Raw genomic sequence first — 12,210 nt, forward strand, 5'->3', positions numbered from 1 at the left:
GTGTTGGTTGACATAGTCTATTTATTGGTTGGAACCATGATTGTCCCTTCTGTGAGAGCCAAACAGTATTAAAGATCAAAAGTCAAGGAGGCCTGCAGATACTGTTTTGGGAAACACACACACACACACACACACACACACACACACACAAACACACTGATAGGTCACAGGAGTTGTTAGGTCGTGAGAATCCAGGGTGATACAGCAGAAGAGCATTTATTTATCTTTTCGTGTGTGTGTCTGTGTGTCTGCGTGTTTGTGTGTTAAATTCGGCGCTTTAAGACCCCACTTGGGAAGACATTTAATCTGTGTGTTTGTGCGGTTTCCCATAACAAACCATGTGGCGTTCAAAAGCACTTCCAGTGCTTGATGTTCGCTTCTCTTTGTACTCCCCTCTTTTTCCGAATACAGCGGACAATGAGAGCTGTTGTGCATCACAGCCCAGTCAAACCAAAAGTTCTTAGGAAAGTGCTCAGAGACAAAAGACCAATGAGGAAGAAGAACAGACCGACTAATCATTTGTTGAATATGTTTGATAAGAAAAACAGGGAATGAAGATAAACTATTGACCATACAGAACTAGTGTCGTTTTTTATCGTATTTGTCGTGTTTTGACCGTACACATGGACAGTACCAGCAGAACAACATCTACCGTATGCTGGCTTCTGTCAACACTTTTATTAACTGGTTCTATCTTCACACAGGTGTCTCTTCCAGACATCTGCCTTGGTTATTATAGGAGCACCAGTGTAGCCAGGCATTTCCCTCCAGATCAGACCCTTCCACCAGATAAGCTGTTCCTCCACCAAACAATGACATCACGTGCACACATTGCACGTTTACATGACTCCTCCACAGCTTAGTGCAGTGTGAAGTATATCAGCCACGATTTCATGACAAAGAATTTTTTAATTTAGGTTGTATTACAAAGCTTTGACTGTTTCTGGCCTCCCTTTGGTTAAAAGCTGTAAAACGACTGAAGGTAAAAGTGAAATATTAACACATTAACAAGTGGGGGATAATTTAAGATGGAAATGAAATGGCTGAAGTAGTGGGTGTGAGAGTGTTAGTGGGACTGCAGGTTGGACAAGGCTTCCAAGTGTGTGTGTGTATGTGTGTGTGTGTGTGTGTGTGCGCGTGTGTGCGTGTGTGCGCGTGTGTGCGTGTGTGTGCGTATGTGTGTGTGTGTGTGTGTGTGTGTGTGTGTGTGTGTGTGTGTGTGAGAGAGTCTGGACAGGGGGAAAGGTACACAGCGTACTGTGCTGCCACATGTCTGGTCCCTGACAGGTGACTCTGTCACATCTTGACATGGTGTCTGTGGCTCCCTGATCAAACACACACCGGCTGCTGCTGCTGTTGCTGCCGGCTCTGGGTTTGAGGCTATGGATACACCATGTGTGCTGAATAACACGTACACGCACACACACACACACACACACACACACATACACACACACACACACACACACACACACACACACACATACACACACAGACACAAACACAGAAAGCGAGGCTAAATTGGGTCACAGGAACACCATATATAAAGGGTCCTCATGTAGTGTTGACACGTATGGCATTCAGTGTTAAAGTAGACCTAATGAGCACTTGTTATTTAACTGTCAGTGGAAAGAGATTTGTATCTGTGGCAGAGATCCATTTTTAGATTAAGAATATAATGGCTGTGTGTGTGTGTGTGTGCGTGCGTGCATGCGTGCATGTGTGTGTGTGTGTGTGTGTGTGAGTGCTTGGCATGTGGTGTTGGATGAGGACAACACACGCAATGAGGATCACACTTTTTAGAATAAGCAAAATGTCTTTAAATTATTTTATTACTTCATGACTCACATAAGCCAAAGAAATTCGGGGTGCTGTGAAATCAACCCGACCGGTGTTCCTAAATCTTTACACACTAAGTCTTTAAAGAACAACATGACAGACAAGTGTACATCTCAGGCTATACTGACTGACATTCTCCGATGTCCACGTGTCAATGAAGATGGAACATTTCCAAAGACAGGAATGTCACATGGATAAGAGACAAAAGCAGTCGAATATGTAGAGACGTTTCTGCAACCATTGCAGACCTCCCAGCATCCAACATGGCTACCGCAGAGGTTTTCTATACAAGCAGCAAGAAATAAAACAGAGGAAGATCCGTAATGGCTACATTATACACTCACACACAGCATTTCCAAACTTTGTTACTTGCACTCTTCATGCACCCTAGTCTGCTACTCGCAGACTGTAAAGGATGCAGCTTAGCACACAAGAACATTGTGGCCTACCCTGAGTATTAAAGACCAGGGCTTTAGATTTATATTTGAGCATTATTCAGAAGTTTGGTCCCTCCTTCTTCAAGTTTTTGTAGTCTGTGGTGATGGCTACGAACTGATGGAAACACATACAAGATCACACACAAGGATTATTACACAGTATTGTTAAAAATATATTTAATAGGAAAAAAGTCGAAACAACTGACTTTTGTGTGTATGTGTGTGTGTGTGTGTGTTTGTGTGTCTGCATGCATGTGTGTGTGCATGTGTGTACATGCATGTGTGTGTGTGTGTGTGTGTCCCTGTGTTTGTGTGTTTGTGTGAGTGTACATGCTTACAGCCTACCTTGTACTGGTAGGAGGGGTCAAGCTTATTCCAAGGTTCAGGGTTGTTGGTCTTGTTCCAACTACACAAACACACACACACACAGACACACACACACACTTTTATAAACAAATAAAAAGCATTTCTCTATACGTGAGACATCATTAATAAACTCTGCTCCTATCCTCTGGATGCAAACCCCTCTGTGACTCGAGGGTAGGAAGCACCATGTGTGTGAAGCACTTACGTAACATGGGGACCCTTGGCCAGCCGGAACAGATACAGGCTGGCTCCGCCCATTCCCAAACAGATGAAGAAGAACTGCGGGATGAGCTGTGGGAACGCCAGAGCCGCAGAGACAGGAAACGAGGACGATAGAGAGATAGAAAATAAGTGAGGGAGAGAGAGAGAGAGAGAGAGAGAGAGAGAGAATAAGTGGGAAAAGCGGCAGAGAGAGAGAAAGAGAGAGAGGAAATAATTGCAGAAGTGGCGGAGAGAGCGAGAGGAAGAAAGAAATTAAGGGAAGAAATGACAGAGAGAGTGAGAGAGAGAGAGAGAGAGAGAGAGAGAGAGAAGAAAAATGGCTGAATATATAAACATGGTTGGTTTGTATTATATTCTTTAATCACATCACATGTACTCAACCAAAGCAAATATGTACACCAAAAATAAACCAATATTTCAGGCAGTATCCTTACAGATATTTCTGCTTGTTTAGTTTCACACAGTGTACTACGGTAGCCACCGGGCAGGCCTACTGCGAACACCTAACCAGGAAAGTAAAGTATACAGACAGCGCTGTGATTGACGGCTGAAATCATTTTTTGAGACATGTTTATTCCACTAGGTTCCCCTTTAGTTGAAGAGTGTACTAAACTTCACCAAACTTTCAGGGCTGTCAGAGAGGAGAGAGAGAAGACGTTTTTGAACACAGGACTGCACGTCACTGTCGGCAGTGAAGGAGTTTTTGCTAAGTCGCTCGAGGGAAGATTACATCCTATATCTTGAAAGTACAACTTGGTATATGGCTGGCACTTAAATGTGCTTCGACATAGGTTTAGATGCGACTTATCCTCTGACTTCTCTGCTGTGGGACAGATACAAGGCAATCCAATATCATCTGTGAAATATAACTAGTTTTGACTAGCACTGCCTGGACAGGACAAGATAGGAAAATTAGACAATTTTCTCGTAGTAGCTGTTCATCGGACAGTGAAGAGACCAAGCCATCGTCATTTCGAACTTTGTGTAAATAGGAATGCATTGCTCAGTTTATGAAATCTATATTTGGTAGAAACCGAATGATATCACAATCGGCCTCTGGATAATATCACATGTTTTGGTTTCTCAATTACAATATAAACTCGTATTATCTAATCTTGAATCGCTTTGGAATCTCACCATACTGCCCACCATGCACGTAACCAAGAGTTACATTTTTTTGAGCAAAAATTGAAATTTTAAATACAACTGTATAAAACAATCTGCGATTGAGCAGGCCTACTACTCCGAGATGAATGCATGTCTAATTAAGTTAGAAAGGTTGACCGCTGTGTGTGACATCCAGTGGTGTGTGAGGGAGCCGAACACATACCCGGCCCGCCTGATAATAATATACAATATAATAACATTAAAAATACCAAATTTTATGGATCCATGCCTATAATTTCTTTTTTACACACTTGCAAAAGATTGGGATTAGCTGGTCTAGGCCAAAATGCCAGGGACGATTCTCTGTCCCACTCCAGCCCAGGTCCAGCCTGTAAGCTAATCACATGTTCTCTAGGTGAGGGACGACGCATGACAGAGGCAAGTTGATCAACTGGCCAATGAGAACCCGGGGATTAGCCTCAATGTTGCGCCTCCTCGTTCTGTATCATCCTGATCCTTAATGTATAATAATAGCATGAGGTCACACTTTGAACGTCTTTTCTTAACTTATGAAAATATAACCTACGTCGTTATTGAAGGCATAGATAATCGCAATCGTTCAGTGTTTTTTTTTGCTGTCTCATACGTACTTTCACTTTTTATAAATCTACCTTTCTGTCAGATGATATTCTGAAGCTCACTGAGGTTCACAATGAGCTCTCTCTCTCTCTCTCTCTCTCTCTCTCTCTCTCCCCCCCCCCCCCCCCTCTCTCTCTCTCTCTCTCTCCCCCCCCCCCCCACTCTCTATCTCTCTCTCGTTATGCAGCTGTCCTCCCCAGAGAGCCAAACCACAATGACGAGACTTGTCACCCTCGTCATTGGGAATGACGGCACGCTGATTATCCCAAAGTCAACTCATCCTAGACATGGTCGTTCAGAAGTTCCCAAGAAACGAACACAGTCCTGTTATCCGAGGTGCAGTACGTGGAATTTGCACTTGTCAATGTTTGAATTTGAATTATTAGACAGTTGCGAACTCGTATGCTCCTCTTCCTCGTTCCTAATGCTGGAAGTTTGGCACTATTTCAAACAAGCAATAAGAACATATTAACCTAATTAGGGTGAGAGGTTATGGCTACTTGGCTAGATTAAGTACAATTAGATTGTTGGCTTGGCCAGTATCGCGATGAATATAGGCTACTAATTAGCTTACCCGATGTCAACAAAGGTTAAATCCCCTGGAATAGTTTATACCTGGATAAAATTGTATGCTACTTGTCAGTGTGTTTTTCCTGGAGCTGTCCAGATGCTGACCCTTAAAAAACTATCAAAATACATTTGATTCATTTGCATGAGCAAAGCCTACATGTTGACTAAGTAACACAATCAATTTATATATATTTTTAAACTGTTAACATCTGAGAATCTGTAGCCAATTTCTTTTAAAGCATTTGAAATATAGGCTGGATTTTTATTTTTAAGTCAAATTGACCTATACCTAAATTTTAATATACACACAAAAACAACAGAATAAGAATAAAAAGTTACTTACTCCAGGGTGCTTCTTAGCATGCTCTATTGCTGTCCGGAACACCATTTTGCAATGTTTATATCTGTGAAATTCACTCTAGGATGTTATCTTTCCAGGTTGAACTTAATTATTCTCTGCTTCTGAGCAGTATGCTTCACATCAACCTTGGATCTGAAACAAGACCTGTTGCTTTTGCTGTGAAGGAGGGGTAGGCTTCTGTTGAGCAGAGAGAGAGAGAGAGAGAGAGAGAGAGAGAGAGAGAGAGAGAGAGAGAGAGAGAGAGAGAGAGAGAGAGATATGTAACGGTGGGGTATGGAGAAGGAAGGTAATTTAAACAGATAAATCACCAGATTAGACCCCAAACCAACAGGGTCATGAAAAAAACCCATTAAAAATGGAAATGAAATGTAATTTCTTTATTGAAATATGATAAGCATCTGTATGATCACGCACAAACACACAAGCAGAAGCACACACTCACAAACATCTACAGAGGAATCCCCACAGATTCTCCTGCTTATGTTGGCTGGCCTCCGCTGGCCCCGGGGGCTCTGGTGTGTGGAGCCCTCAGCTCCTCTGGGAGGAGGCCGGAGGAAATGGAAACGCACACAAATACTTGAAGAGCTCCGGCACACCGAGATGGTGGAGATGGCCAGCAGGACAGCACGTCATAAGAGCGGTCACAACAGCTGGTTGTTCTTCGCTGGGGGAGCTTGTTATAGCTCATTATTTGTTGGGTTATATAATGGTTTTATTATCATTTTCATTGTCATTTGAATATTCTGTGAAGCCGTTTTGTTCTGGTTCTGGGATGCATACCCAGAACAACCAGATTAATTGAATGACTTTATTTTTCCTTCCTGTTTCCTTAAGCGTCATCTCTTCAGTACTAGTTAAGTCATTCAGCACACATATTTAATCAAAAAGCAGAGGAGAGTCATACACCTGAACCACTGCATAGACGTGCATCTTCTATGCTTTGCCCCCAAACGTTGACCACGGTGTCGTAGGTTTGCAGCTTTTAGATTATGCTTTTGATTAATGGTGGCTGGTAATAATTAGCACTTCAGGCTTGGTTCCCAGGTTCAAACCAATTAGACGGACTAAGAGGAGGCAGACGAATAGCCTGGAGATTGGAGACGGGCATGGCTGAGGTGCTTTGCTACTAATAACCTGTAGTAGAAGGGGGCTGCAGGCTCCTTGATTGGCTGATGGGAGCAAGTGGAGGGGGCTGCTGATTGGACGGCCTATAATGATAAAGAAAACCGTACATAAGCTGCCTCTCCAGAAACCCTCCCATCTGCAAGCTATCGACAAAGGGAACAATTTACAACCCTTGAAGTGTACTTTTTGCACTCTTTTCAGCCGGTATTGATTTTGTTATGGTGTTGTAATTCCATGTGTCTGCTGGGATCAAGTAGATTCACTGTAGGAATAAGTGCAGTAGGCAACTATCTCTGTCTCTAATTCACCCTCTCTCCATCTGGTAACACATCTATCACCACCAAGTTCTTTCCTCCAGAAAAGCAGCTTACTCTCCAATGTCCTCGGCTGGAGAGGAAGCAGCTCAATGTTAAGTCTTCCTATGTTCCGAACCTCCTGGCCAACTCTTCAGCCGGGTGTCAGGGCTTATAGGAATGCAGTAAGGGAAGGAACATGGCACAGAGAGTTGTTCAGAGGTGGCTGGGTGTATGACGGCACCATGGAAAAACTGTTTGTTTTGTCTAATTGAGTAAGCCAGGAATCAGTTCCATTTTCTGTATATCCTGAAAATAAAAAAAATCCTTAAAATAACTAAATTAACTCATGATGTACATTGCAATTGAGTTATTTGGAATGAAGAGACATACAAATGCACTTTAGATGAGTTTAGAATGAGTTCACATAAATCGGGAACACCATGTCTACCCAACAATACCAAAATTCTCGTACCTCTGATTTTTGTCTTTAGACTTGTGACATCTTCGGGTAGAGCTCTGTATTGCAACATAAATGTGATTTTACACGTTTCATTGAAACGCCACGAGAGGGCAGCATAGACTGCGGAAACGTGCAAGATTGCAGGATTAGATCAACTGCATCGCACAACTGTTGTAATTGTCCTCCTCTGCCGAAGAGAGACAAATTAAGCCAACAAGAGTAACGGGGAAAGAAAAAAGTAAGTTGATAGCATAAGAATGAACAGAATCATTGTATAATTGTAAACCATTTGTCAGTTGATGTAATGAAAGTAGAAATGTAGCCTCAATTACGAAAACAATGTATACCACCCTAATAATAGGATGGTCACTTAAATCAGTGGAATTGGTTAATATTGAAATGAGCATCTTAACCTATGAAGATAACTTGTCTGCAGACAATATAGCAGACTATCACCAGAGCTGCGTTCAGAATCGGCGAACATACGTGAACGTTCGCAGCGAGCGCGTTGACTTTAAACAGTAACATTTGAACGATTTTCAGACAACGTTCTATATTTTTGTTTTAAACTGTAAACAAACTGTAAACAAACAAATGGCGACAAGAAAGGCCATTGTATTAGCTGCAGCCTCCGTGCTAATTGACGAGTTTACAGAAGAAGGTCTAGATATTGTCGATCTCGTAGAAAGTATAGGCCTACTGCAGACAAGGAATTTGGACGATTCAAGAATAGAGGGCTACGTCACCGAAGGTGTGCCCAATTTCTGCAATGTTACGTTCAGATCACATTTTAGGATGCACAAGACATCAGTTGAAGTAAGGGTGTAGATAGGCTATATGAAACGATTTATCTATTGCTTTATGTGTAGGGAAGGTATTAATGTTAATCTCCATCTAGGAGCACATCTCTTGCAGTCCGTGATCCATGTCTGCTTGCGGAGAACTACCTCTTCTGACAGTTTGCCTATGTTCGCGAACGTTTGAAGACATCGGCACGCTTAACAGAACATGTTTCTAATCGTTTGCGAGCGTTTGCCTATGTTTGCGACTTTGAACGCACCTCAGGACATCAATGAGAATTGCAGGAATGCTTTTACGTGGAATCTCCAAAAATATATTATCCTGAGATGAAGGAGGTAGAGTCAGGCTGCCGTATCTTCTGCTAACTGGCAGCTCATTAATCTGCTGCAACTCCTAATTGGTTATGACACTAAAGTTGAGGTCAAAGTTCAGGAGGTTGGTGAAACAGGACTGTACTTCTGAGGGTTGACCCACGGATAGAGGTCAAAGGTTGTGCATGACAGGCAAGCCCCTTCACCCACACACGCACACACAAACAAACATGAACGCCTGCACACGCACACACACACGTATGAAGACACACGCAAGCACACACACACACACACACACACACACACACACACACACACACACGCATGTGCACAGTGGTAACTTCTGGACAGAAGAAACAAGAAGACAAAGATAATGAATGCGATGAGGACATGAAACAGATGGAGAACCGTTTCTGGCTTTATCAACGATGTGTTCAAAGTTATGGTGTGAGTCCACATTTTAATGTTAGCAGGAATAAAAAAAGAACAACACACTTATCTCTCGCGACGTCCACAACCAGAACACTCCAATCGTTATTAAAGACGATTGGTTGCACGTGAGAACCTGAGTTACGCAGAACGCAATTCCAAAAAGCACGGCCTGCTTGACCTTTTGCACTGCTCACATCAAACATTTATGTTTATGAAATGCAAGGTCTTTTTTTGTCTCTGTTCCCATTTCTGTGTGCGGTGTGGCCGATCAACAGATTGGGGAACAGCTAGAATTGGTTCTTCATGAACAAAATGTTTACAGAGTTTGTGTTTGACTAAATTAAGGCTTGTGTGAAATCTTTTTATGTTTCTAAACAGGAAAATAATTTGAATGTAATTTTTCTTCCTACTGGATTGTTTATCTACTTCTCTAGCGCACACAAATACATACAGGCATAGACACACACACGCTCACACACACACACACACACACACACACACACATGGGCATGCATGTACAAACAAATGAAAAAACGAATTAATCATTTTGACGTAGAGTTGTTGTTCACACGCACACACACACACACACACACACACACACACACACACACACACACACACACACACACACAAAGACAACTTTAAGTTGACCCCAGTTTGGCTAATGTTGGCCCACTTAGGCAGTGTTTTCCCAGTCCAACTGTAATGGATTACTCCATTAGTGTTGGTGGTAGCCTAGGCCAGTCCCCACACCCTGCCTTTAGTAATCAAGTTTTAGGGAGGTGCGTGTGTGTTTTTGTGTGTGTGTTTGTGTGTGTGAGAGAACGTGGGTGTGTGTGTTTGTGTGTGTGTGTGTGTTGAGGGGGCGGCTATTGTATCATTCACATGTATCAATCAATTGTTTGCAATTGACTTTAAATGTATAAAAGGTTCCCACAGTCCCCATTAACAGACCAATAAGAGGCAGGGAAAATAAGATCTACGACTAAGATTGGCCACCGGAGCGCAAACATGTTGAACGGTCTGGGTCAGATTAGCACCAACAAGCTTGTAATGAAACAGCCAATAGACCTTTCCCTGCAGTGTGTTCTATCACTTCATCTGCATCTCCCTTCAAGTTAATATCTTTGCCAGATAGAGAGAGGGGGAAGAATCGGGAGAGAGGGGCGATGTGATCGCGGAAAAACAAGTTTGCTTCAAAATGACGCTTTTTTTTTCCATATACCTTTGGTGTCTCTTTCATCTCTTCAAACTATTTAACGTTTCCCTTAACCTCTGTCTTTCTTTCAATCTTTTCATATTTCATTCTCTCTTTCTTAATTCTCGTTTAAATGTTTGTATTTCTTCCTCTCTTCCTTTTCATTCTTTCACCTCTATTTATGTCTGTCTTTCCTCCTCCCTTTCTTGCCTTCCTTCCCATTCTTTCACTCGCTTCCTGTGCTGCTCTAATTGCTGTTAAGCGTGCAGCTGCTAATGGTTATTGGAGATTAGATACGATGCAGCTCTCATTGTGGAGCCAGTCTCAATATCGGCCTCAAGCTGATACGCAACAGAGAGGCTGCCTGGGGGACTCGGCCTGGGAACTGCCCCCCTGTTTATGTGTGCTGAACTTCTTCGCTCACCCTGTTATATATGCTTATTTGTGTGATGTGTGTGTGTGTGTGTGTGTGTGTGTGTGTGTGTGTGTGTGTGTGTGTGTGTGTGTGTGTGTGTGTGTGTGTGTGTGTGTGTGTGTGCTTGTTTGTGTTGATGTGTGGAACGGCCATGTAACGTTTAAGGTTTAGAAAATGAAGGACAAATGAAGAGCCAAACATAGATTTGGTGCATCAGTGAAAATAAATCACTATTTAACATAGAATTGGATGAGACAGAAATAAAACATCTAAATCCATCTATAGGCAAATGTATTTATCATTCAAGCAAACATAATGTGCAATGTTGATACGAATTAAGAATCTAAATAATTCTTGGGAAGTGTAGTTTATAAAGCACAATATTAGAACGGTGGACTGGAACTGATTAAGAAACATTGGGAAAGAGCAGAAAAGGTGTGCAGAATTCAAGGAATCGGCATGCGGCCATGAACTCTCCTAGGGCAACAGCAAGCTACTTCTTGACACTTGTGGGGTCAAAGGTTAAAGCTTGGTCTATAGGGACATCTGGATGTCACCTTTAGCACTGTCTCCTCATGGATCACCATTGTCATGAGCCTAAGGATGTGTTTGGTGGTGTTTGCGTGGGTGTGTGTGTGCGTGTGTGTGTATGTTACAGGACAAAGTATTTTTCCATATGTACCTACCAGCTAATTTAAGACATTGATCTAATGTCTGTATTTTAATATGCACTTCTGTGTGTGTGTGTGTGTGTTCTTGTGTGAGTGTGTGAGTGATTCAGACAGGTCTTTAACTGATGGATAAAAAGTACTTCTCTCTGGAATGCACGGTTTAAATTGTTCGACTTTTTCTGGGCACTTTTCGCCACACACACACACACACACACACACACACACACACACACACACACACACACACACATGCACACGCACACTACTTCATATGCAAACATCATGTGCATCTTAAAGTGCATGCACTTATATGGTGGTTACATGGTCTTCAGGAAATACATTTACTGATTTGATGATGAATCTGCAGAATGGTTGGGTAAACTGTAAACAGTGCGGCACAGCATTCACACTGATCCACTGATAAGTGAGTCAGTCGTGACACTGCTACCAAATACATTCATACCCAGCATCATTTTGCCAAAATGGATGCAAAAACAGCCAGGGTCAATCAACACTTTAATACAGCAGCCCTGTAAAATGTTGCCTTTGCATTCATAGTAGAGTCGAGTTGAATTGAAGCATATCTACATCTGACAAAGATTTGTCAGAAAATGAAAGTTTGTTGAGGCGATATTAACCAGATCTCCAATTCGATGATATATATTGTATGTGGTTTTTGTAATTTTGATAATTTGTGATTTCTGATGTCTTCATTTCTGGAAAGAAGCTATTTATAATTCCTTCAAAGCTGTGCTCTTCAGTATTCATCAAATTCAGCTCCCGGAAGGGAAACGTAAAGAGAAAATATATGCCCTGATTGACTGTGTCTTCCGCCCAGTCCAACATGTACTTCTGTAAACAACTTTGTGATTCCAATTACTTTAAAATACTTTAAAGTGATTCCAAGCTCCACATTAAGAGACCACTGTGTGTGTGTTTTTATGTGTGTGTGTGTGTGTG

At 42.1% G+C, this 12,210-nt stretch overlaps 1 protein-coding gene across 1 annotated transcript; it reads right to left on the minus strand.

Moving 5' to 3' along the window:
• Positions 1-1,823: 1,823 nt before the first annotated feature.
• On the minus strand, positions 1,824-5,672 carry LOC307079474 (NADH dehydrogenase [ubiquinone] 1 alpha subcomplex subunit 4-like 2). Its single transcript, XM_079741838.1, has 4 exons — positions 5,524-5,672; positions 2,848-2,933; positions 2,622-2,682; positions 1,824-2,391 (listed from the first exon to the last, which is right to left on the minus strand). The coding sequence occupies exons 1-4, from the start codon at positions 5,566-5,568 to the stop codon at positions 2,335-2,337; spliced, it is 249 nt and encodes an 82-aa protein (XP_079597964.1). The 5' UTR covers positions 5,569-5,672; the 3' UTR covers positions 1,824-2,334.
• Positions 5,673-12,210: the final 6,538 nt, after the last annotated feature.

The sequence above is a fragment of the Pollachius pollachius genome (assembly GCF_949987615.1).
Source record: "Pollachius pollachius genome assembly, chromosome: 8".
Classification (NCBI taxonomy): Eukaryota; Metazoa; Chordata; class Actinopteri; order Gadiformes; family Gadidae; genus Pollachius; species Pollachius pollachius.

Excerpts from the sequence above, each read along its gene's own strand:
- LOC307079474 (XM_079741838.1), bottom strand. The coding sequence starts at position 5,568 with ATGGTGTTCCGGACAGCAATAGAGCATGCTAAGAAGCACCCTGGA. Across the intron at positions 2,683-2,847 it reads GCCAAGGGTCCCCATGTTAC|TTGGAACAAGACCAACAACC; the intron begins GTAAGTGCTTCA and ends GTGTTTGTGTAG. Across the intron at positions 2,392-2,621 it reads ACCCCTCCTACCAGTACAAG|TTCGTAGCCATCACCACAGA; the intron begins GTAGGCTGTAAG and ends TGTTTCCATCAG.